The following is a 27,328-nucleotide window of genomic DNA, read 5'->3' as shown; positions in this document are numbered from 1 at the left end:
GGAATGTAATTTGTGGCATGGTTTCTGTTGGGTTTCCTAGAGGTAGTTGGTTGTTATGTTTCAATCATATAGTTTTAATAATGGTGAGGTCAAAATATCTGAATCTGGACTTTTTTTCTTACTAGTTCGAAGACTATGTGAAGACAGGCTCAAGGGAATCTTTTGGAAGAGTTTATTCAGCAACACTGAATATCAATAATATCTCCAATATAATTTCAGAGATGGGTAATATTGCTGAGTGTTTGCTGTCAAAATATGGAGCTGGGGTCAAAAGTACCAATTGATTCCTGAATGCAAATGGTTTGTCAGATTTCCCTTTGGAAGGAGCAGATAACTAGAATGAACTGAAACTGGAGACAGTATATTTTTTATGACACGAATTGAACTCCTGCCAATGACAAATGCCAAGGTGCATTGTGAAAATAAAATGATGCAGTGCTAGCTAAAGTGCATGACATAACTATAAATAGATGTACCCATGTGCACGACACAGCTCCTACCTTTCTTTCCTTGGAGAGAACAGTTTCACATGTACCAAGGTCGCCAGAGTGGTTGTATCCTGCGAAGCTCATGTCATGCATGAAAGTACATAAAGACCATCTGGGAACTATATAAATAGCCTGTCCTGACTAGATGATTTGTGTGGTGGCCAAAGACTGATATGCTCATTCAGGAAATGGCAAAACAATGTCAAGCTTGTTGGGAAATAACCAGGCTTCTTTTCATCCTTGGGAATGACCTGGTGTCTCATGGAACGAAATCCACAAGGAGACTTTGGACCACACGGTTTCTGAATGCCCTGAAGTAGTCCGTGTGAACTGAAGTGGTTCAGTGCAGGCAGCGGAAATGTTAAGATTCTTCTTAATATTTTAAGATTTTAGGTTTGGTATTTCTGAAACAGATTGAGAGCGATAGCAGAACTTCACTCACATCTAAAGAATTTTTTTTAAGTTTTTAAACTTTTAAAAGTTTGGTTTTTTTTTTTTTAAGTTTTTAAATGAAGTTATATCAAATTTGTCATACAAGTTACTACATTCTGCCACATGCCAGTCAGCTTTATTCAGCCATCTTGCAAATGGTTTATGTTACGATCCTGTGTGAAGATGGTTTATAAAGCAAGACTGAAATTTTTTAATTGACCTACAGGAGTGCAGGACATACAACTTAAATCTAGGTAACATTGCCAGACTTTTTTTTTTTTTTTTTTAAACACCCAGTCTCAAAAGAATTCTAAACCAACAGAAATAGCCATAAACAGTGAAACGCAATTGCAGCTTTTCCATGCAGGAGAAAAAATAGAGATATTAATGACTGGTTTTCCGACAAGCATTTCTGTGTCACAGGTGACACAACAGTAGCTTTTGAGCACAATTTTAATGAGGTATCATACCTAAATGACTTCTGTTGAAGTCCTTAACCTGAACACTGTAACCTGTGACAAGTCTGTCACCTAGTTTTTATTGTTAATGGATATGCTAGATAAAGGTATTGAGGTTCTCCAGCATGTCAGGCAGCCCAGGCTCTATTTTAGATGCTGTCAGGAAGCCGAAAAGATGCTGTTAAGAGAATAGTTGTAAACCACCTCCCTGATCTGGTTTAACATTGAGCATCTAATTATCACCATACATTTGTGACTTCAAAACTGCCATATTATATTGAAGAAAAGTAGTAGTGTGAAGGACCTGGATGCTCTTTTGTTAAATAGTTTGTGAGTCCTCTAATGGCTTGTTCTGTCTCTTATTTATATTATCTACCAGAAGAGTGGACTGTACAGGTAAGAAAGTCTGATGTGCCACGTTAATTGAGTAAAAACTAACTACGTCTGTGTTATCTTTCACACTTACAGCTGAACTTGGATTGAGATCAGAGATTCAACAGGTCCATGCCATTGTGTCCCTAGTGCCTGCAGTAGCAAATTTTGTCTGTAAACTGTTCCCTACCATCACCACCCAAGTTGGCCAGCCAGTTATCTTACCCCAGATTCAGCCAAAATTTAAGCTGATGTATGGGAAATAGGAACAGCTGGGGAATTTAGATTTCAGAGGGAGTTTGATTTCTGAATTAGCACAAGATTAGAGATGTACTCACAGTTCTTTGGTCTCCTGTGTCTTTTTTCTCTTATCATTGTATAAAGGGGAATGATAGGCTTCTTTCAAACATGGAAGAAGAACATAGGGGATATATACTCGGTACCATGAGGAACTTTTTTCCTATTTTTCCAGAGGTGCAAGAGTATTTAGTGTGAAAGACTGTGTTCTTTCTTCGTGCGAATAGTTTAATCTTATATCTGAATGAAGACAAAGTCTTCAGAATAGTGTATTCACATCTAATATTAGTAATATTTCAGATCCTGTCTTGGGAATATTTTCTTACAATATAGTTTTTCATTCTTCTGTGTGTAATCCCTTACTTCTGAAAGTGGCATGAGTGAGTATCCTGCTTATACCTGAAGAATATGGGTGATTTCTTGAAACGATGAAAATGTCATTTTACATTAGAGGTATAGTTACAGGCACCAATTCCACTAGTATGAAACCCATTTATTCCACTTGCTGAATACAAGTCTTTTTTCATGTGTGATCTTGGGGCGAGGCGGAAATTAAGGTTGGGGTTTTTCCCAGGTTTTTTGAGTACCATTGAGTGGTTTCAGTGGGGGAATGTAGTGTGGGTGTTTCAGGAGCTGTGAAATCTTTGGCATACAGACTTGAGGCAGAAGCAGTTGTGCATCTTTTCTGCTTTATAGCCTCACCTGTAATCAAAGTAAATGGTGTTTTCTAAATGCCATTAGAGGGTGAAATTAAACAGCAGGAATTAAATAGGAAACAATTTCTTTGCTCTTGAAATGGATCCTCACTTCAGCTGGCACTCTTGCCCATCACAGCTCTCACTAGGCTGCTTCCCACAACTTGGCAGCCTCCTTCTTCTTCACTGTGCATGCGTCGTTGCACTTTCATTGAAGCTTTTCTTCTACTCCCCCAGATACATGTATGTGGTCCTACCCATCAGCTCTCTCACCATGCAATTTGCCACCAGTGCCCTGAATTTAAGCCCCATGGTTCAAACTCTGCTCAGACCTTGCCATATGCAGAAGCTGATGATCCCTCTTCTCTGGCTCCAGAGAGAAGCTGGATGGTTCTCTGGAATGGGTTTGCCTTTGCAGAAGAAAAGGTGATTGCTCCAGCAACTGGTGGCAGGAGAGGCCGTATCAGTTAGTAGCCTTTGCAACTTTAATTTTAACAATCGCCCATTGTAAGGTGACTTGATGGGGTGCTGTGTCTCTGTGGTAATTTGTGTGTTACATGGTTCTGTGTCCTATGGATTAGTGATTGTAAACATCAGGTGTAAATGGTTTACCCCTTCAGCTTCACCTCATAGGCATTCTAGCAACTTGGTTTTAAATGACGTCGCATAAGCACAAAATTTAAATAGAAGCGTCCTTAAAAGCAAAAAGGGTCCTTATAAAAGATTTAAATAGAAGTTGTGCATTTCACTTTGGATAAACCAATTGCCCCAATTTAAAAATAAAGCTGCTCCAATGGAGTATTTATTTAGAAAAGTGATTATAAGAGTTGATGTATTAAGACATGCTGTTATTCTCTCACTGGTTAGCTCACATGAAGTAAAACAATTTTAAGGGGGTTATTTAATCTCAGTAGATATCCATTGCATCTTGGTGACTCTATATGTCTTACAGAATATTTTACAAATTTAATAATATAAGGAACTGGACCATATTTAGTGATGAAGTAACAACACTGTGCGTGCATTCACAGGGCTGTTTGATTCATTAGAATTATTTTTAAGTCAGTGATTTATTTGTTATTTACTTCTACCTCCATGCTGGTAGAAATTTATTTGACTTCTTGTCCCCAGGCTTCTCTTTCTTCCACCTCTCCTTGATTTTTATAGTCAAAAATATGCAACTCGGTTGAGCAATCAGTCATCTGGAGATGATCCAGCACTTCAGCCTTCACCCAGAGCATATTAGGTGCTTTGTGGAAGTTCAGTGGTGAGGATAGATGCGGCTCTGCTGGTTGCTGCTGCTGTAATGGCAGACAAGCAGTAGGAGCTGAAAGCTAGGTTAAAGCGGGACTGGGGAGGGCAAGTGAACAGCTGACACACGCATGAATGTTTCTGATCTTTTTTTTAATACGTTGTGTCAGAAGGATTGCTCAAAGTCTCTTTAAGAGCCATTCTTACATAGTAACATTATTGGCAGGTTATGTTATGGTGTAACTTGAGGTGGAACTAGAAAGACTGCTTTTTGAGAAACAGTAGAAATTATTTTGTGCTTGTTACTAACAGCTGAAATGATCAGAGAGGTTAGAGATGTGAATTTGCAAAACATGCTTTACATATATGTTCATCACAGATGTATTGTGGTCCTTCGCTTTGGAAGAGAATGGATGTGGTGACTTATGAGCAGAATGGTTAAGCCATTGCTGACATCTAATGGGAACCTGAGAAGCTCTGTGTAACACCAAAACCTACACAGAAAGATCTAAGATGTATTAGTTAATGTTTTAAGAGCACTTTGAAAATACAGAACAATAAAAAGTCATGAGCAGTGACACTGTTAACTCCTGAGGTAGGATATCCAGCTCTTTATGTGAGAATTGGCGTTTGCGTGTGCATAAAACTATGCTTTTCTTAGACTGTTGTTATCATTATTGATTGTATAAAAACACCCCATATTGTGTTTTACTTTCTTTTCCTGCTTTTTATATTGTAATCCTTCCAAAAGGAATGCAAATTTTATTTCTTTGTCAAGTGAGATGTGCCTAAATTCTTACCTCCCCCCAAAAAAGTCTTGATTCCGGGTGTATGATAAGTGCTGTATGGGTGTGCCCATGTCAGGTCTTAAAATAAGAAAGCTGAGAGTTTAAGTTAAAAAAAGAAGAGACTTGCTATTATCCTCTTACAGGTTAGCTTACATAAAGTAAAAGGGTTTTGAGGGGTTCATTTAACCCCTCAAAATATCCATTGCCTCTTAGTGACTACATGTCTTACAGAGTATTTTACAATTTTTAGTAATTGTGGAAGACTTGCACATAGGTCTGGATTTAAAGTATCAGCAGCTAAAAAGTAAAATTTCTTTACAAAATAACTTTGGTAGTATTTTTTTTCCTTTTCTTAAAGAGAACAAAAAGCTATTACCATATCAGGTAACGGTGCTGTATTAGTGATGATGAGTTCTACACTTCATAGTGTAGAATTGGTCAAACCTTTTCCTCTCTTTAAGCTTTCTTTCACAAGATACTTGATTGGAAGGAGGATCATCTGCATCAGTGTATTTGGTGGGGAAAAAATGTCTTTTGGACCTAGGGGGTTGTAAGCATTCTTAAACATCAGGTTACATTTTAAGGCATCTATTAATAAAGGAGAGAAAGGAATCATTTTTTGCATCATTGTGAAAGTCTTATGAGTAAATCTTTGCTTCCTTTGCAGACAGTAGGGTTTAGTATATCCCTTTTCTCAAGCTCCAAATCAGCTCTGTACAAGTTGGTAGTGAATAAAAATTTAAGTGATGGCTCTTCACTGGTGCATTTTATTTCATCTCCTTTTGTCTAGTTTATAGTACCAAAATACTGCTCAGTGACAGCTGAAAAGACTTAAAAATGTACCTCTCAAAACCCAGCATTTTAAAAGTGTCATTCACAAGAAAAAGTTTTGTTGCTTTTCTGTGTTCTAATCCAATCCTTGAGAATGAGCATGCATTGAACAGCGTGTGTTTGTGTGCATTTCTGGTGTTTGAAGGAGTTGACTAAATATTAGCAGTTTATTAAGAGCTAAAAATGTCTGCAATTTTCAAATTAAATTTGACCAAAGTAAAATACAGGTCTTTATAAGCAAACAGCTATGCTATTTAAGCCTGTTCTTAACTCGGAAAAAACAAACGGGAGAGGAAAAAAAAAATCTACTTTCTGTTGAAAAAGAATTATACTTTTTAAATTTTTTTTTTTTAATAATTCCCTAAACTAGCTAAGTCTCATAATTGAATGCTTGGGGGAAAAAATCCTTAACTCGTAAAAATAATAGAAGTAAGATGTTAATAAGTACAGCTACAAGGCATTAAAGATCACATGGTCTAAATGTGCAGGAATAAACTGCTGATAACAATTAGTATGAAGGACAGCAGAGAATTTTCAAAATCAGTGTTATATTTTGGCTATAATAATTTTTCTTCTGAAATACTTGTTGGGAAGAAAGAGTATTCTGTGCTGTCTGGAGACACCTGAGACTACCAACTCAGGTGGTCCATCAGCCTGTAGCCATGATGCCCTTTGCCTGGCCCAGTCCCTATCCCATACCTCACCCTTTCTTCTGCATCAGCATGTGTCTGCTTTCCCTTGTGTAAAAAGACTCTGAGCTCCTGTCACCTGAGCAGGAAGCAAAGTTAATGCAAGGAAAATATTTTGCTAATTCAGTTACAGGCCTCTAACAAACCTGTGCAGAACATATACAAGTAGTATTTTCAGGAGGTTTTATTGTAGTCAAATGTGTGGATTTTCACTGTGACAGATAAGGCACTTCGCCATGAGAGCAACCTCTCTGCCAAATGTCAAGTCCCCGCTCCGAAGTGCGAAAGCACTAGAGATTCTCATTGAAACAGCTGTATAAATATCGGCAAAATTGGGGTTTCCCTGCCTTCACTCTGAAACGACTGGGCTATTTTTGCTTATGCCTTCCAAAAAAATTTTGCCTGAGGCAAACACTCACCGTGGAGCTTTACAGTCCAAATAGTTAAAATGGAGTCAAATTATAAGTGATAATATAAGCTTATAATGTGTCATACTTAAATATAGGTGTTGATGCACTCCTTGCATATACTATAAAGACTCTTGAGTTTCTGTAGAAATGAGAAGAGACCAAAATTATCTTCCCTTAATAAGAAAATGTAAAACATATGTAAAAAATAGTGGTGAAGAGTGCAAAAATTAATGAAGATTCATCTTTGAGTAGATGATACATGAATGCTCATAGTTACTACGCATATTTTTCATGGATGCTGAAAAAATTGAAATTGTGTATGGTTCATGATTCAGCTGCAAGATACCTTCAATAAGCAAGAGATCACTAAGAGGGGTTACAGATCTCTGTTTCTTTCCGCCATCCTTCTGGCTTGTGAGTCTCACATTCTTTGCTCCACAGAGTTTTCGTTTCAGCAGCCTGTAACTAGGTGTGAAGTGTGCTTTCCTGGGAGCTGGAAAATGCAAGTCTGAACCTGCTAATTCTTAAGTGAATAGTTTAATCTTCAGTCACTTAAATCTCTTATACCACTTCCACTGCCACCTTTCTCCTATTTTTTTTTTAAATAAAGATACTGAGTCAGTTCTCTACAGCCAAAGATACAAATTGGAGGCTAGATTTGGAGGGGAAATTTGAAGCAATGAATACCAGTCTCAGACAAGTGTCTAATCCATGGCTACAGGAAAACACATAAATCTTTGAAATAGGCACATAACTTTCCCCATTCCTTGTAGAGGGAATTTCATAGCTAACTAGCTTTTGAGAATTATGTTCCAGGAGCTGGATGACTAAAATACTCACTTGGTTACAGTATCCTTAGACGATCCAGTAGGCATGACAGTATGGAGTGTTATCCCATCTACCTTCCTGCATGTCTTTTCTAAATAAAATTAGTAAAGAGGACAATGAGTGAGACTGTTCCAATTTGGAAAAATTACTTCCTTTCAATTAACGCCAATACTGAGGTTCATTTTAAAGCCATATTGGAGGTTTTGCGTCTTTATAGCTCCAGTGTAATTTCTCTTTGTGTGAACTAGAAGAAACAAATAATCTGGGCTGTATGAGCGGGAGCACAGCCAGTCGATCAAGGGAAGGGATTTTGCCCCTCTATATGGCACTCATCAGACCACATCTACATACTGCATCCAGTTTTGGGACCTGACACAGGAAAGACGTGGGCAAACTGGAGGGAGCTTGGGAGGACCCCAAAGCGGTGGGGCTGGAGCAATTCCCCCGTGAGGAGGGGCCAGGGGAGATGGGACAGCCTGCAGAAGGGATGGCTTCAGGGGTACCTAACAACCCCCCAGCACCTACAAGGGATCACTGAGGAGACAGAGCTGGCTCCTCACAGCGGTGCAGGGCAGGAGGGTGAGAGACAAGAGGTACAAGTAGCAACAGGTTCAGGCTGGGTATAAGGAGAAACTTTTTCGTATGTGTTACCCTGGAGAGTGAGGCAGTGGAGCAGGTCGGCCTGGGAGGCTGTGCCATCTCTGTCCTTGGATGGTTTCGTGCCCTGACTGGTCCAAGCCCTGAGCACCCTGCTCTGACCTCAGAGCTGGCCCTGCTTTGGGCAGGGGGTTGGACTACAGACCTCCCGAGGTCCCTTCCAGCCTGTGACCCTCAAGCCTTTAGGCACCCAAAATCCTACTGATACTCAGTGGCTTTTGTAATATTTTTGTAATAGCAAACATATGATTGACATCTATTTCAACCCTTCTGATCACCTCCAGCTTCCCTAGAGTCCCTCTTGGAGGGAAAGCCAAAAATTTCAAATCTTTTTATTCTCTGACGAAACAATTATTGTCTAGGGGATTAAAACCTTTAAAAGCTTCTCAAACCCTATATGTATGGATTTAAGGCTTCAGTTCTCTATATCTTGATTTTTTAAAGCAGGGGAGTGCTTTTTTATTTAATCTGAGCTAACTAATAACTGTGTCATAATATATTAAAATCCTTCCTGAGAAGTATTCAGCTGAAATTTTTTTATGAAAAACTTTGATTATGTCATGTCTGTCTCTGACTCCCCAAGGATTTTTGAGTTCATCTTAGTTTCTAGACTGTTTAGCTTTTTAAAAAAAGTAGGTTGAAAAGTGTTGCGTTTTAATCTATAGACTTTGCTATTTCTATTAGGGCTGTGTAGGACTTCATGATGCTGCCACCAGAAATGTGATGCTTTATCTTTCTGTGTTGTACATTCTTCACCCATCTACAAATGGAAAAAAAAAAACCTAGTGAGGACTGGCAAGTCACTCTTAAAATGCTGTCTGAATACACAAACCTTACAAAGTGCTGCTGCTTGAGTCTCCTGCTATCCCTAGACTGGAGAAAACAGCAAAATACCATATCGAAATGTACCAAATATTGATAGAAGATTTGGAGGGGAACAAAACCTTTGTGCATTTGGTACCTCCATAGATTGCTGGTGATGTGTTTGTAAAAATGGGCAAACACCCTCCAGTTAAAGAGGAGAAGCACAAACTATTCCACTGGTCTTACCAGTAAGACAGAAAGCCAGGAAAACCTAAAATGACAGAGAGACTGTCTCACCCCTGATGGCCAACTACAGCGTGCCAAGGAAGGAGGATGGATGAAAAGGCAGATAATATGTGTGATAGTGTTGTACAACCTGGATTATACTACTGGATATGCTGTGTGTGAATTTTTCTTTGCTATTAGCAGTCTGGATATAGAGCATACAGAAGAAAAGTTAAAAGAAATAAAGAAAAAACTATCTGAAGTTGGCACTTGAGGTGGTTTTCATAAGATGGATATTTCTCAGTCTTAATTCTTTGTATTGTTTTTTAATAGGAAGTTTCGCTATGGAAAATTTAGCAATGTGAATGCAGAAAAGTAACTTAGAAATAAGCTTTTACTTCAGTGGTTGTTTCTGCAGACATCCTTTGAAAGCAAATTATTTCTCTCCTTTCTTCTTCCTTCCCCCTCCACCTTCCAACAAGGAAAGTAGTATTATACCTTCCATAAAAATGGAGGCATTTAGTGACCCTTCTCCAGAGCTCAAACCAATATAAACCAGGAGTAAACCTAGTGAAGCTTGTGTTAAGAAAAAAGACCAAAAAAAATGCCAACAGATTTCCACTAAGAACTAAATGCTGGAGGTAGAAATACACAGCAGTGAAATATCCTGAATTTGTGTGTTTATTTTTCTGTTGTTCCATTGCGCTATCCTATATAATCTTTGTCCTTACAGCATTTAACATTGACATTCTCTTAGGATTATTCAAGAGAAAACATTAAGTATTTATAGCCATAGTTAATATCTTTATAAATAGTTTATAATAGGATCTGCCATAATAAAAGTTTGAAATAGTTTCCATTATAATTCTTTGTTTTCACATATTCTAAAATTTACAAAATACTTGTTTTGGGGGGTGAAATTTTCCATGCTGTGAGTCTGAAAAGTATTTTTTCCTCTTTACCTCAGAGTATAATCCTTTCAGCTATTTTGGAATTATAGGCAAATGGGAAAAATACTTTTTCCCTTTGTACAATAATAATAATAATAAAAATAAAGAAAATCCTCAGCTACACTTTTAACAATACTACAGGGAAAACAAGCTAAGGTTGAAATATGTGGTAAGATCTACTGCCTTTGCTTGCTCTGAGGGAAAAATTAAAAATAAAGTTATAAATGACAGAAAAATAACATCAAACTGTTCCCAGTAACATCTGCTAAGCTTATTAGCAGAAACTAATAAAACCCACCCCTTTAATGACGTCTCTGCACATTCCCTTTGCCTGAGGCCATCCAGACGGGAACTAGCCAGGCTGCTGCGGCTCCCGGCTGGTCTGTAGACCTTCGCCGATCCTTAGCGTGGCTCCTGCTCACTGGGCAGCCACGCGGCCCCAACTTGTGAGGGGTCAGGGATGTGCCTGTCCTTGTCACACGTGTGATGAGCAGCGCTCATGCTTCTCCTGCCCTCTACTTCTTGGGCTCTGCAGTTGAGTGGGGCCAGCCTACATGGCTAAAAAAATGTAGGTTTTTTAGCCCAGCACAGACTCCTGTTGTTTTATGCCATCTTATACGTAGAGCTTTGCTAAGTCCAAGGGTTGGTTTTGTCATGCAAGTTACAGGTGTTGTCAGGAGACAGGACCAGAATGGCTTTCACATTTAGTCTTTCTCTAACTTCACCTGTGTCGAGCTGTCCTAAAAGATATCAAAACAGCATGAATTCAAATGTACATGTAATTGAAACACAGGTTTTACTGAATATCTGGGCCTTGTGGGAGAGGAGTAACACACAAACGTACAGGTATGTGGCCCAGCAGGCCTTTCTGCATGGCGTCGCTGCTGTGCTTGTGTTGCTGCCCCTCTCCTGGAGAGCATTTCCTGCGCCCCACGGCTCGGGGACAAAGGAATGAAATACGAGATTACGGGCGTGAAAAGATCTCAAACCCCTTCACACTTACTGCACGTCAGCTCCCTGGTCTCGCAGTGTGTATGTGACACGCCTGCCATGCCTGTCCATAACGTGTTGGGTAGTGGAGATACCTACTGGTGTAGCTGGCACTAATACCATTGCAACCAGTAAGGTGATAGCGATGTGGTTTTTAAAATGAGGTTCACCCTCAGGGTGGTATAGGAAGTAGTTTATGTAAGGAACATGGTGAAAGCCACACATGGATGTTTTATCCTTATCTCAGTCTTCAAAAGTAAGGTGCGCAGGCAAGACACAACCTGATTCTGCAGCCTAGTTAAAGCGCTCAGATGTGTTGGGAAAAATCAGGATTTTGGCCCCTGCTACCAGAGTTGCATCATTTTAAACAGCAAAGATGCAGAATAAAAATCAGAACTAATCGAGAAAGGCTTATTCAGATATTCCATCTTTCGAGCAAGGCCTTCAGGCTGTCTCTCACTTGTCCTTCCAAGCCCATCGCTCTTGTGTTCCTTGCTATGGCGTTGCCTCATTTAGAATGGGCATCACACCTGCTAATCCCTGCTGCCCATGGAGCAGGGGGCCTTATTGGAGGTTTCTGGAAGCTCCATGGTGTCAGCTGAAAGGCAAATGTTTTATCTACTGGACCTTGGCCTGTCTCATCACAGTTGGGTGTCTGTCTACGTCCATGCTTACAGACCAGCTTGGAACTCAGACACTTCACGTTGAAGTTTTAGTGGATCTTTATTGTTAGGTGTCAGAGAAGTTGTCAACAGCTGAAAAAGAAACTGTGCTTTATTTGAAATATTCGGAGGCATGTTAATTCTAAAAGTTCAGCTGTGGTATTTTACTCATATCTGCGGTCACAGAAAGAAAATGAAACGGGTACAACCAGTTCTGGGTAGGAGCTCATCCCATCATATTCCTTTCACCTCAATATTCTCTGAATGTGAAGCATAGGTGAAAAATGTAAATGCTAATGTTTGCTCCTTTTGGTTTTGTTGAGGTTTTAGTAAAAATCCAGGTAAATTAAGTGAAAAGTTAAATTTGAGGTAGTATTAATACACTGTTCCTCTTGCCAAAATTCAAGAAAAGCAAATGTCATTAGAGCAATTGTGCCATCTTTTTAAAGTTGCAGTCTTCCTGAACTTTTTTGAGTGTGTAGCACTACTGGTAGGATTTAAAACGCGTTTCGTGTTGCATTATGTACATGGAAATGCACATGCACACAGACAAGTAACTGCACAATCAGATGATCATGTATTTTGGCCTAATTTATGGTTTGAAATGAGTGGACACATGCTATTGTCCTCCAGTTTGTCCTAATTGCCATTTTGTGCTCATGTACGGAAGAAAATCCTGGTTCTGTTTAGTGGCAGCATTCCCAGTTGGCTTCAGTTGTTCCAAGTGACGAGGTATCTTGATTCTCAAACTAAATCCAATCGTGTTTTGATTTCTCAAGCCTCTGTTATTCCTTCCTTTTTTAATTTTAAAACAATTAATTTCATTTCATTTGCAACCTCTAGACCTTTACTCTCCCATCAATCTCATTTTTGGCTTCCTGGAGCTTTCTGTACAATATAATAGTGTAAACATTATTTTTATTTATTTAAAAGAAAAAATTAATTGACGTTGCCTCTTCTTAGAACTAAGCTATAAAAGAGGTATAACACAATTGCACTAATTAAGAAGAGTGGTTGGTTTTGTTTGCTTTTTTTAGCTTAGCAAAGTGCCAAAAAGGAAAGATCAATACAGGAAAACCCATTTCGCTCTGCAGCAAAGGGAGCTGGAAAAGATCCGCTTGAACTCTTACAACTGAAATGCTGGAGGCTGATGTAATTAAGTAAACCGGCTGAGAACTGATCAAGCTAAGAGATTATAAGTGTGAAAGACCTGATGCACAGTTCTGCATTTTTTGTTTGAGGAAATAGAGTTTGCTGGGAATTTGGTGATGAAAGGTTTGTCTTCTGTTGACAATTAGTTATTTTGCACTGGAAATCATTGGATTAATTGAAAAATGTTTGAATAGCACTTAGAAATTGCTGGAATATCTCTTGTTGCCTTTTTTTTTTAAATAAATAGATGTGGGTTTGGTTCCAAATGGCTTTTCAGTTTGAAATGTATTTTATAATTTAAAGAAAAGTAATATTAAAATAATATTCATGCTGAAATAAAACTTTCTCCAATGAAGTCCACCAAAGTGTTTAATTGGCCAAGCTATTTTTATTAGTATTTTTGCATTGGGGCTCTTGGTGGTTTTTTTTAAAGTTTTGATATTTTACTGGATGATGTATTATTTTGTTAACATCTTTTCCAGGATAGGACAACCATTTTGATAATTTATTGCAGATTTTTTGAAAGATAAGTGCAGTAGGCACAGTTAAGCTTTTAAAAAAGAGGAATTAATCTGTTCAAAAGCACATCTTTATAGGTATTGTATAGTAAACTGACCTTCTTCCTGAACAAAGTTTTTATTTTATTTAAATGCAAACCCCATTTTTGTCAGATTTGCCCCCTCAGCATTTGATTCATCAAGAGCTACCTCTTCAAGACAGAATTGCAGGTTCATTGATCACTGCCACATGTCTATAGTTGTCATTCCTTCTACTTCCTTCTTCAGTTGGCACCAGATTTTGAATGCTGATATGGTTGAGTTCAGTGATTAATTGTATGAGATAACCTAACATGTCAGGATCCAAGCTAGACCTTTTTTATATCCATGCCATTTTTCCTGAAGCTCTCAGATACAGATGCAGTTGTTACTTCTTGTCGTCAGAGAGTGGTCTTAAAGGCAGGAGTGAGAATGGGGGTGAGCTGGGGCTCCCTGGGTTTGTTTTGGTTTAGGGTAGCCTTTTTAAAATCAGGAGAAGGTCAGTGTAAATAAATAGACTTAAAAACAAAACCAAAACCAAAAGAAGAGCCAGCCTTAACATTTGGCAATGCAGGTTTTCCGACAAGCCTATTGCCTTTTCTCTTTGAGGTCCCTGTCCTTATTAAGCTGCTATAAATGTCGGTGACAGAGCTCAAAGTGAGACAGCGCATACTGTAGCAGGCAATAACCATTCTCAAAGGAGATTACCCTGTTCTGCAGAATCTCAGCTTCCATTCCCCCAAAACAACAAATTTGTTACTGTGCTTGTGAAGAAAACCTCAAAATATTAACAGTATAAGTGATGCAAAGACATCTTGAGCATCTGTAAAGAGCCTAGAACAATAGCTCTGAGAGGTTTGAATTGCCTCATTTGTGTCATTAAATAGTTCCGATGACCTATGGTGATCATTTACAGAATGAGGATCTTTAACTATTTGCCTCCTCATTAAGAAAGGCCAGGGAGATACGTTGCAGGTCTTACTGTGAGCACATCTTGATTTAGCTTCCTAAGTACATGATGTCTAGAAGGAGCAACTGTTTATATTTTAGGTTTAATTTTTTTTAAGGCAGGGTGTCAAGTTCAAGCCTTGTAAAGGAGGAGTCTGGAAGTCGTGCATGCACAAGCTGCATTTTGAACAGGGCTAGCTGTTATTTTGGTGACTGGCATAGGTGGAGTTTGGAAAGAACCACCCTGCATGTTCTGTACCTTGTAATCAGCAGGAATGAAATGGTCTCGTTCCCTTGTCGGGATGCTTGTAAAGAAGATATGGTTTACTCCTTAGCTTCATGAAATGGCAGAAGGGACTGTGAGGGGAGAGGGGGCTGAGTGTGCTCTTTTCCTCTCCAGAAGTTCGGTTTTGGCATTTTGGGAAAGAAGCATACTGGAGTTCCTCCTCGAGAAGAGGCAGCTGCGATAAAAGCCAAGACTGAAGAATGCAATGGTGTGAGCCAAGCAGAGCTCATTAGCCTTTGGGGAAGAGCTGCTGGCTTGCTGACTCTGTTCTGGCTCTATGGTAAGACACGGCCTAGAAATACAGAAGCGTAGGGCACATTGAAAGTTTCTGATGAAAGTGTTTTTCAACAGAAGAGACTGAGATTGACTAAGTAAGTGACTCGTTTTGTGAGAAGTGGGTTCTGGCTTTGGGAAATGTTGTTTTTCATTAAACTACAGAGCATATGCAAAACAGTAACACATTGATTTGGCTATGCTGTCACGGTGCCTTCCTAGAGTCTATTTTAGTTCTTGTGTTCGCATTCTCTTCTCTGAGATGGGGAGACTGTACTGGGTCCTGAGAGACGCGGCTTGATGCATGGAGCCATCTTGGATGAGAAAATGAGAGCACAAGTACGTGAACTCTGGTTCCCATGCGCCAGGGCATCAGTTTGACAACATTAACTACTTGAACTTTCTGAGATGTTTTCATTTTCATGAAACCTCTCATTTTTGCCTTTTTTTTTCCTCAAAGCAAATACACAATTTCTCTTTGCCCCCCCATCATTTTAGTGACAACGTTGTTGTCATTAAAACTTTGGTTGGGAAAAGATATTTTGGCCTGGCCTTGTCAAATAAGTAGGTAAATAGTGCAATCCCTCCAGGAGATAAATGAAAATTTGTGGGTTTGGGGTTTTTTTTTGAGGGAAGGGTGTTTATTTAACAATAATGACCCCCAAAAAATCCTCCCAAGAAGCTGACAATTGCTCAGCACTCACTTAAAGCATACTGAATATGGTTTAATTATTTAATATGATTTAATAAAGTAGACTGGAGCTTGCAGATTTCTTCAGGGGGTAAGAGGAGGGCCAGACTAGCCATCTGATGAATTTCTGTCAGCAGGGCTGGATGCAGAAATGGGAAGTGCCCAGCTTCCTATTTAGGTTTCAGGTTTAGGTTTTAGTTTGGGTGTTTTCCCTAAATGTCTGGCCTGTTTCCGCCTTCCTGAGGGGAAGATTGACTGGTAACTCCCAGTCCCTGTGGATGGCAATGCTGCTTCAAGTAGCAACTGTAAACTCCTTTCCTGAAATAGCCTTGGCCATCCCCTGCCCCGGGGTTAGCCTGGAGGGCAGGACACGGCCCTGGAGGACCTTGTGAGCATGATTTAGAAGAGAGGCAGAGGGGTTGTGTCTCTAGATGCTTTTTCAAAGTAGAAAAAGTTGTTTTCCCTTGATTCTTCAGCCAGATCTCCCTTATTTATGGCAACAGTGCTGAAATAGGCCGGACAAAGGAAGAGCAATCCTTGAGTAAGGGGATGGGATGTAAATAAACTATTCTTGGTCAACCTGGCGAGCGCTGTGCTGAACCATAGCTGTACACGAGGCTGCCTCCTCCAGAGCTACTTGCATGGCCCATTAGCAAGATTCCCAGTGCTCCAGGAAGGTTTAATTTGAGAACAGTGGTATGTCGGTGCACAGAGCCAAATCGGGTCTGGTGGTATACTCCAGGAAATAAGCTGCCCTGGTTGCCCAGAGCACAGGGGAGTGTGCTGCAGCATTAGCTTCACTGGAGCCAGCTCAACTCCAGCTGAACAACTTAGTTCAGGAAAAGCCAAGCAGCCCTAGAAGCACAACGGTAGCACATCTGAGCTAATAACCCAGCTTTTTAACTCTGTATGGGAAGCATTTCTGCAAACCTATCCTGGCAGAACTGAGAGTTGAGTGTTTATTTAAAATAAGTGTTAAATTTAATTTTGCATGATCTTGACAACCCATCCACTGGTGGGGTTTGAATGTTTGGGATCCATTATACTTTGGGAAGTCTTAGTGGGCTCAGCTCACATGTTTGGACATTCTCAAATATCTGCAGGATCACAACCCAAATTTTTAAGGCGAAGTTGAAGTAAATAGAACTTTCTGTTATGTGTACTTGGCTGCAGGAGAAAGTGTTGCAAGTAAAGAAAGCTCAAACACATGTTTGAATGCTTTTTGTAAATCCTCTTGACATTGTGAAGAATTAAGATGTTATTGCTGGTTTAAATGTGAAATGTCTCCAAAGGCATATCAGCATTGTTTATAAGCTGTAATTTATTTCTTTTAAAAATCTATCAATCTAGGTAATACCGATCTCCAGTAACAAAAGGAGACCATCAATTAGCAGAAATAAATCTATCACAATGATAGCTAAAAGTTTCTGTGATTTTCTACAGAAGTTTGCATTTCTACATTAAAAAAAATTGTATTGAGGGGGAGGCTAGTTGTTTGTTCCTTATGAATCAGACTTGGAGATACACAAAAGATAAGTACGTTCCTCTCCTCCCTACCATGTCTTCTGTAGCCTCTTTTATTTGGGGTGTTTATCTGCGGAGAAGAAGGAAATCAAAAAGAGTGTTAATGAAATTGGGTATGTCCTTTCATGGCTCAGCCAGATTTCTAATGACTAGATTTCTCTGGGACAAAGCCAAGATCTGTGTATCGTTTTGGACGGGTAAAAGCTTTACAGTTGTGTATCTGATTGCTGCACTGGCATCTGTGGGAGGGAAGAAACCTTAAATGTATGAGTGGGGATCATCTGGTTATTTATGGCATGGTAACAATGTGTATAAAGATATGATCCGACACATATGTCAAAGTAATTCCTGTTGACTGACTTCAGGGAAAATGCATTGTAAAGCCAGCTACTCGATGTGCTTGGGATTCTGATACAAAGGTTGCTGCTGTGGAGTTTTTTCTGGAGCTGTCAGACTATTTATTTTGCAGTCAGGCTGATTTTCTCTGGTTTTAATTCATTTAAGAAAAGTCATCTTTAGAAAAACAAAAAACAACACTCCTCCCTTCTCTTCCCTTCCCTTCCCTTCCCTTTCCCAAAGCAACCCTCTGTATGTGGGAAATACCATGTTAATATCTTAAATTAGCAAGATGCATCCAGAAATGGTATTTGTAGTTTCTTGATTTTTTTTTTTAAATAAAGTTCATTTTACCACAAAGTACGTCATTGCTGAAACTGAATTTTTGTAAGAGATTTCATCTTTACCAACTTTCCTACCACTAAATACTGAAACTGCTATTTTTAAAATGCTTTTAGAAGTGTTATGGGTGTTTTTTTTAAACCCACAGCTATCAAAGTTTCTTGATTTATTGTTATCATGGCCATAGCAGCGATACGGATGTATTTTAAGTACTCAGACAGGGATGAAAATGGCTTGAACTGTTGCCGTGAATGTCTGTCTTGTTCTTCATTGTATGGTGATGATTATGCAAAAAGGGGCAGAGGGATTTATTAATTATTCAGAACCAAGTCTGTTTATCTGAAGAAGTATGTATAAAGCTATACTGAAAGGGGTGCTTTCACTGCCCACAGACGCCAACCTTGGTAACTTAAAGCCCTTATAGCTACTGGTGCTTCCAGTCTCGTGATCCTGTGGCAGAGAGATTTGAGCCCATTTTAAAGACGAGGGATTGAGGAGAAAAGAGACCAAACGACTTCCCAGGGTGATACGTGGCATGTGTGACAGAACTGGATGTTGGATATAGCTGATGTTGTCCTCATCCAGAATCTTAGCAGAAAGCGATCATCCTTTCCAAAGTGGATGAAATTCTCCCCGCCGAGACTGCATGGTTTTCAATATTTTGTTTCTTCTTGTTCTTCACGAAGTGCAAACTGTAATAATAAAGACTGGAATACTTGAGGAACATGTCTCCCAAACTGGCAAGCAATGGTTTCTTACGGAAAACCAGCATCCGAGCCATTGATGAAATATAGCAGCCCAGGAGGCTTACCAGGGTTCGAAAGACCTCCATTTACATAAATATGCAGAGACATCTGTTACAGTCATGGGTGACCTGCTGGTTTAAATCATCAGCAGGGGAAACTTGTAGTCGATCAGCATTGCCTGCAGTAGCAGGTGCTACTTTAGGCAACAGGAATTACTGAAGAGGTTTTCGATGAACAAAGACCTTTCTGCTTGCCAAGAAGAGACATACGGGAAATTGAAACAAACGGCACACGCCTACGGTCCTTCATTTGTAACACGCGACGAGAGCGTAGCGTGTGCTTCTGCGTCCAAATCTTTACATGATTAGTTATAGGTATGGTGTGGCTGACAAAGCTGCAAAGTTTATGTCTGAGAAGTACTTACGGCTTTTCAAACCGAACTACTTAAGTCAGATTCCCAAACAGAAATGAATCATCAAGATTTAATGGAAAATGTTCAAAACAAATTTATCATCTAAAAAACAATGTTTTTATCATCAGAGTGTATGCCCAAAATAGTAATGTAAAACTGTCATCCTAAAGGTTACGATTACTTAAGTGAATAATTGAAGTTTAATTCTTGCTCACCATTAATCAGCAGAGACATTATAACATTATAACTTTATATAATGCCAGGATATTTGTATTCCTTCTTGGCACAAGGTATATGGTGTTCTCTCTCTTTTTCTCTCTCTCTCCCCCTCTCTCCCCGTGCCTCCCCCCACCCCCCAGTAATAAAATCTGTAATCTCATCTTAAATTTAGATTTGTTTCTATTTTATGGGAACTTTATTTAAGTTCTCTGTGTAACATGGTTTTGTAAGGAAAGAATCTGTCTTTTCAGTGGATGAACTACTGGACAGAAAACTAGATTACAAATTTGGGGCTGCAAAAGGTTATGATTTGATGTGTTATACGTGACTGTAACTGCCAGCAGTTCTGAAAAGAAAATGCTCACACAGTAAAAAGGAGTGTCCAAAGAATCTGTAGTAAAGCCACAGAAGTAAAAGAGTTGACATTTGCAAAGGCTTCCAAGATTTAAAATGCCCCCTTTGACTCTCTCATACATGTTAAATACTGCTCTTTAACTATAATAAAAGGTACAGTACAGCTTGAGTATTTGATTCACAGTATTTAAGGGGTGCCTCGCATTGGGATGTAAAAGCTCTGATAATTATATGAGATCTTTAAATACCTTAAGAATTCCCACCTCTATTCTGATAACAAATTTCATATTAAATCAAGATAAAACAAAACCTGTTCTTTTCTTTCCCTTTGAACAGAGCGTGGATCACACTTCTCGTAAACCTCATCATATTGAGGTTGGGCTAAGATGAGCATAACCAGTGACGAAGTGAATTTCTTGGTGTATCGCTATCTCCAGGAATCGGGTAAATTTCCTGTCTTTCCTCACAACTTCAGGTCATAGCTGAAATGGGAAAATTGGCTTTTTGCATGGTGTTGCTTTAGGAATGTTGCGTTGAGTGTTTCAGACTGATAAACTCAGACTAAACATTTCTTGCACAAACCCATGTTTCTTTGAAATGGTGATCTTGAACACAATAAAAGTACAAACATACGCAGGTACAAAGTAAACATTGCAGTTAGGCAAAACAAGGAAATAAATAACATTATGTTAACAAATGTTTTTGTAGCGTTATATCATCTCAGCCAAAGTAGGTTTTGGCAGCACAGGCACAAAGCACATGGATTTTGTATCTTTTTTTCTTAGCTACTTGAAATAGTTCTGTCAGATACTTATTAAGTAAAGAGGGGTTGTCTAAATTGGGTTTATATTGGCTGTAAACAGAAATTTGGGTGCAAGCGTCTGATGTTTTAGAATTTCATTAGGGTAATTATGTATGTAAACCGAGCTGCGCAAGTGTCAGTGTGGCTCTGTCGTAGTATCATTTCCACCTCTGTCTGTTTTCATATCGGAAAATAATGTCTTTACAGGGCTTTTCCTTTTAGAAGGAAAGCTTCATCTTTCCTTCAAAAAAAAAAATTGAAACTTAAATTTAGTCTATTTTGTTTTCATAGTCTTGATTCCACTCTTTGACTGCAAGAAGTAGAATTTCTCTTCACTAATGGAAAATGTTCTGTTAGTGCAGAGATGATAGGGGAGGTGAGAAACATTGGTAAAGATTTTATAGCTAGGATCCCAGTTTAGTTGGTACTGGCCCTATGTTCTGCGATGGTAAAGGTAGAATTGACTAAACATATTTGGCGTTTCATATGCTGAGACAAAACAAAACAAAACAAATCTGTGAAAAATGCATGTCTTCTGTCAGAAGACTTGAAGCTAGTTTTAGAATAAGCCCTCCAGACTTGAGAGATGTCTTGGACAGGGGACCAAAATCGCAGCAGGTAGAAGATCCTGGGTTAGCCTGCTTCTGTTGGTCACTATAAGTAGCATTCATTAGATACATTATTTTGATTTGTTTCTTCTACTTCCAAGACTGTTTCAGTCCCAAGGAACCCAAATCCCTGTGCAAGGAATCTCCACTGAAATCGAGAAGAAGACTTATAATACTTTTTCAGGATTTGGTTTTTTAAAACAGTTCTTTCAGAGTCCAGTTGTGCCCTGTGTTAGTACCTGTTTTCTCACATTTTATTCTTCTCTCTAATAATGGAGCTTATAAAAAAATAGTTTAGTTCCAGCATGCAATCAGATGAAAGAAAGGTAGGACCTATCCAACTAAAATTTCATCCAGACAAAGTTTATTTTTAAAAATAAGCTATTGGGTACCACACTGGAAAGGGCTTTTGAACATTAGAGCGGTGTGCAGATGGACATAATTGAAGCCTAAAGAATCCTGAAATTGTTTTATGTTGTTATATTTGTATTGTAGGAGATTCTACATAACAGTTTATTAATACAGTAACTTTTCCTGATGTGAAAAAAGAAAAACAGCCTTTTTTGTTCCTCTTGATAGATCAGTAGGTGGGTTAGTGTTGTGTAATGATTCAGAAGGAGGCTTTACAAAGTCAATCAAGAATGGTGGTATCAGCCAAATGTCAGGAAAAAGTTCTTCTAGGTAACCCACCTCCCACAAGCAAGCAGTCACTTTTGCCATTTTAGGGAGAACTTCACATATAAATTTTCATATTAATTGCAAGTTGTACTGCTCTTATCTTCTTATGTAAAGGGCCAAATGTTTTTCTTACTTAATCCACGCATACTAAAGGCATTCACAAAAACAATGTATTTCCACTGTTCTGTTGTATTTTACCGTATAAGAGAGTAGAAGTTGAGGTTAAATATTTGAAGAAATATTCAAATATGCTTCAAGCTAAGCATATTGAAATCTAGATGCTCGGTGTTGATTTAGTAGATATACCTGACAGTTTGCTAGTAATTCCATTCAGCAAATAAGAGCTATAACCAATGATGAATCCACTAATCTATTTAAAAAGCTTCTTACATTTAGTTTGAATCTTCTTTCATACTGTCATTGTTTTTTCCAAAGAAATTTTTATATCTGTATTTTCAGATAGAATAGGGTAATAAGACAGATATTGTTATACAGCGTCTTGGCTTTCCACCTGCTAGTATAAATGCCATAAGATGCGACAGCAGATGAAAGATGTTTAATCAATAGCTTCAGAAATAATGCATGCCAAATTTAGAGGGCTAGTGTTTAAATATGGTTTAAGTTCAAACCCCTACAGTTTAAGGAGTTTGCCGAAAACAAGGTTATTACATTGATTAGTTATTAACATTAGCTGAACCCAAAACTTCTAAAAATTATATCAAACACAGCCATAAAGGTTGCTTACAAGACCATACAAAAGTTCAGGGTTTTTTTCAGGTATCTGTCCTTTAATCTTATCCTGTAAAACTTCTAGGCTTTCCCATAAAATGTAGGCAAATGGTGGGAGGAAGAGAGAAACAACAAAAGGAAATATGTATGTCAGAACAACTATATAAAAAGCAAACTGTCCCTATAATATTTCAAGTATTTTGTGGCTGCAAGGCACAGAAGCACTTGAGATTATTTGAAACATTATAGCAAAGATACTGATGGGTACTTTACACTTCATTATGAAAATGCTGTCAGGTCATTCTAATAGAAGTTCAGCTCTTCTAAAATTTAAGTTAGAAGAGAAATTCATTATTATATTTCCTCCTTAATTCTCTGTCAGACTAGAAAACTTGCACAGGAGAGTATTAATAGAGTTGAACTGTCTAAACCTTTATTGTTGCTTTTTAACAAATCTTGGCATACCAAGGGGAGTTCCAGTGAACTGGAAAAAGCAAATGTTGTGCCAGAATTTTTAAAGGTTAAACAAGATGGTCCAGGTAACTATAGGTCAAGCAAAATCACTGGAAGGTTGAAACTAGATACCTCCAACAAAAAAATGAAGAGATGACATCATGGCTAATGCCAGCCAGCAAGTTTTTATGGATAATAGATCTTGTCAAACAAACTTGATACTGCTTTTTCCAAGATCACAAATGAAGTTGACAGAGATAGCTGTGCTGACAAGAATACACTTAGACTACTTTACGACATTTACTTAGTCTTGTTGACACTGTGGTTTAAAACAAAATTAAATAACAGTGTGTAAAATCAGTGTAATCCAGGGTTACCAAATGGATTAAAAACCGGCTAACAGAAACATCTTGAAAAGTGATTAAAGTTGGGGAATATTCATCTCAAAGGTTGCTTCTACTGGGAACTCAGAGGAATCTGTTCTTGGCGTAATACTGCTCAATAGTTTTATCAGCTACCTGGAGAGAAATATAAAATCATTCTCGAGTACATTTGCAGATGGAATGAAATGGTAGGTTGTGGCACTTGATGAGTTACACTGACTGATCATGTGGTGTGACAGAAAAAAATACAGCTGGGGGGACTGCTTTGAGTTGCCTGCTGCTGGAGAAGCAGGCTGGAGAAGATGCCTGGTCCAGGGGCAGTGCAGTCAAATCCCTCCAGTACAAGACAGGACTTGGACAAGTTAAGGCTCTAATTGCTTAGCTGTATTAAAATAAGTAAGTAAATAATTGCCTCTTCACATAGGTGACTGTCTCAGGGCTTATCTGTGCCCAGAAAAATAAAGCGGTCAGGCATAATTTCCATTTAGGCTCCATGGGTTGATGGCATAGGAATTCCACCACTAAGGTGGCTAGGTGTTGTGACTTCCACTGGAGGACCATGAATGCCCCCCTTCTTGAGGTATAAAGAAATCAAGTGTTTAGTTTCAATTTAAGGTTGTTACTTCCTATGCAAAAGCCAAGTCCCACAATGTTCACTTTGCTCCTTTTTGAATATTGGCTTTTTCATGCACAGTTTGAAGTGGCCCAGTTCCTAAAAGTGCTGAGTACTTCTAAACTTTGTTCGTCTCAGGAATCAAACTTCTAAAAGTCAGGTTATATTTATTCGTAGGTGTCTTGATTTAAAGACTACCTTTAAGTGAAAATGTTGGCCTCAGTTACTAAAATCAGGCTTAGGTTATGTCTACACTATGAGTGTACTACCACTGTGGAGACAGGAGCACACAGAATACTCCTGTGGTGGACGTAGTTATACCAACAAAGCAGGTGCATTGACAAAAGTGAAACAAGCTTTACCAAAGAAGCCCCAGTTCTGGCATCCAAATTATGTTGATTCAGCTTTGCACCTCTTCAAACTCCTGAGAAGCATACTTTTGCTAGCAGCCATCTTTACTGCTGACATAGTCCTTCTGTTGGTTTTCTTCAGAGTGAAGAGCTGTGTTTCTACAAAACTATATAGAATTAAGACTATAGAGTTTTCCCATTGTGCTTTGCCCGAAAGAGAAACAGATAATTATTTGTCTTCTGGAATGAAGGTCAGAGCAGTACAGTGCAATGGGAGTAATAAGGATTCCAAGGAAAATTGAAAGGGGACAGCAGGGGGAGGATGGCAAAACCAAGGGAAATCAAATCTCTCACATACCTTTTACTCTAAAATATGCTGCCATCTGTTGTGAGTGACAAATCCTAATCATAGGTCCAAATGCTACCATAAATTACCTTCCCTACGCAGCCCAACATGTCAATTCAGTTATTAAAGCTTTTGCAAATTTGGTATTTTTGATGCATTGATTGATTTAATTGTGTTCCTTTTCTAGCACTTACACGCGTGTTGCAGTATAGAATCTTTATCTGAAAATCAGCTCCCCAGCTGTCTGTGGCTTATACTGCTCTCTAGCAGGGCATTTATTGTAGTGGATGTCTGGCAATGACTTGTTAGAGTTAAGGTTGTGTAACAATTTCCATTTTTGCTCATACTTTTACTATTCAGTTTGAATTTTTCCATGTTTTATTACATACACTTGATAAACTGTTCCTCAGGGTACAATCCGTACCGTGTCCAAGACAATAAAAACACTAGCTGGATGCTTTTGCTAAAAAGATGTCAATGAAATTTTTAGCTGCTGGCTTGGGACAATTTACCATTATACTTTAGAATTGTCATTTGTTTTCTTCCCAACCATACAAATTAAGGCAGCTAATAACGTAGTTGTTTTCCATCTGTAGATTCAGGATGACAGCAGCGTGTTGGTCTGTTTGGTTCATAATTGACAGATTTTCCGTCTTTTCCTAAAAGATAAGATTTTCTCTCATGTTTTAAGCATAGGCTCGAGGGCACATAGAGCATGAAGCGTTTCTGTGAATCACAGCACAAAATCCTTTGTAGAGTTAGGCATGTGCAAATGTAGGCCTTTCCTGTTAACCACATCCAGGGCATCTTACTCTCATTCTGCCTTTGCAAATTATGAGATAATCCAAAATAGGGATATTCTGAAACTTCTGGGATTTCATCATTGTGATGTTGTCCAGCTGGATCCTAGTAGTTGGAATAGTACTCAATTACAATTTTTCCAATATCATTTACAATTTTTTCAAAAGGAGGGAACAAAATTTGAAGGAAAATATGTTCTTTATGACTCATTCTCTTTTTTAACAGAGAAATTTTACAGATAATATAAATGTCGCAATTTGCTTGGGTAAGGTCTCAGGCAATAGGGAATGACTGAAGATCAATATTCTGTTGTTTTGAATTTGTGCCTTATACAACGATGTTTACTTACATAAGCCTGTGTAATTTTTCTCTGAAGCCTGTATTTTTTCTGCATTTGAGGTACATTTAGAGTATTTTGAACAACTGTGTATGGCACAGAGTTCCCGAGTCACAGATGAAAAAAGTGTCTGTTGAAAATAATTCAGATTAAGCATAGCATAAAATATTGGCATATATAGGTCAGCTAAATTTGCTTCAGAGGTAACTGCTTCCTTTGCGTAGGAAGGCTGCTGCTAGGTAGAAGGGGAATGTACAGTGCATGGGTTTTGCTTAAATTATTAAAATCTACACCTTGAAGAATAATTCATGAGAAGAATTAATCATTTGGTCAATAAAGGTACTTGTCCAGCGTGACAGTAAAAACAATAGTGTGCACTGATAGTACAGTCAGTGGATAATGATTTTTCTTTTGCTTTTTTTATGTTTTCTTCCAATCTGGCTCATTAGGATCATAGGAGAGTTCAGGCTGGATGTTATCTCAGGAGATGACAGAATCAGAGAATAGTTCAGGTTGGCAGGGACCTTTGGAGATCATCTAGTCCAACTCCCCTGCTCACAGCAGGGTCAGCTGCAGCAGGTTGCTCAGGGCTGTGTCCAGTCGGGTTTTGAACATCTCCCAAGAATGGAGAGTCCACAACTTCCCTGGGCAACCTGTTCCAATACTCGACCACTCTCCCATTAAAAGAAGTGTTTTATTTTGTTTCAGTCGCATTTCACATGTGTTTCAGTTTGTGCCCATTGCCCCTTGTCCTATCACTGGGCACCGCTGAGAAGAGCCTGGCTTTGTCCTGTTTGCACCCCCCTCAGGTATTTATGCACATGGTCCCTAAGGTCCCCCGTGAGCCTTCTCCAGGCTGAGCAGTCCCAGCTCTCTCAGCCTCTCCTTGTGTGCCAAATGCTCCAGGCCAGTGATCGTCTTTCATGGTCTTTTCACTGGATTCACTCCAGTATGTCCCTGTCTCTCTTGTACTGGGAAGCCCAGAACTGGACACAGTACTCTAGGTGTGTCTCACCAGGGCTGAGTAGAGGACAAGGATCCCCTCCATTGACCTGCTGGCAACGCTTTTCGTAGCGCAGCTCAGGATGCTGTTGGCTTTCCTTGCTGCAAGAGCACATTGCTGGCTCACGTTTAACTAGTCCAGCCTCCTGCTGAAAACTGGGGAGCCTCAAAGATCTTTTCAAGAACCTCTACAAAAAGGTGCTGTTAAACACGATAGTCACTGGAATGCTCTTGAAGCTGTGTACATAGCTGTGCTCTCATAGTAAGGATGGAGACCTTTTGTTTGCTGAGGGAAAAACACATCCTTGAAATGACATCCTGTCAGCCAAAGATAAAACACACATTTTAGTGTTGTTTCAGTAACAATCTGTGGCTGCATTATTTGTGTCTGCATGTGTGTTATCACTGGTTCTTGGGCCACATGTATTCTGCCTGCGGTATAGAGTAACTGTAGTTCATAGACCAAACTCAGCTCCACTGATATAAAGACGCTTGTGTATTTGCTTAGCATCTATTTGCAGTTACTTTTGTGCTAGTGTAACTGGGTGCTGAACAGGTATTACTGAGTAAATAAAACAAT

General features: G+C 39.0%; 1 protein-coding gene across 6 annotated transcripts in view; it reads left to right on the top strand.

Moving 5' to 3' along the window:
* TBL1X (transducin beta like 1 X-linked) overlaps window positions 1–27,328 on the top strand; it is a 204,740-nt gene that overhangs the window by 128,535 nt on the left and 48,877 nt on the right. For all 6 annotated transcript variants that reach the window (XM_075522606.1, XM_075522581.1, XM_075522590.1 and 3 more), the window contains one exon: window positions 19,983–20,090. In XM_075522606.1, the coding sequence (XP_075378721.1) occupies window positions 20,033–20,090 (58 nt within the window). In that variant the 5' untranslated portion in view covers window positions 19,983–20,032. The remainder of the gene's footprint in view (window positions 1–19,982; window positions 20,091–27,328) is intronic.

This window comes from Mycteria americana, chromosome 1 (genome assembly GCF_035582795.1).
Source record: "Mycteria americana isolate JAX WOST 10 ecotype Jacksonville Zoo and Gardens chromosome 1, USCA_MyAme_1.0, whole genome shotgun sequence".
NCBI classification, from domain to species: domain Eukaryota; kingdom Metazoa; phylum Chordata; class Aves; order Ciconiiformes; family Ciconiidae; genus Mycteria; species Mycteria americana.
Note: the sequence above shows the minus strand (reverse complement) of the source record. Positions and strands in the feature narration are given on the sequence as shown.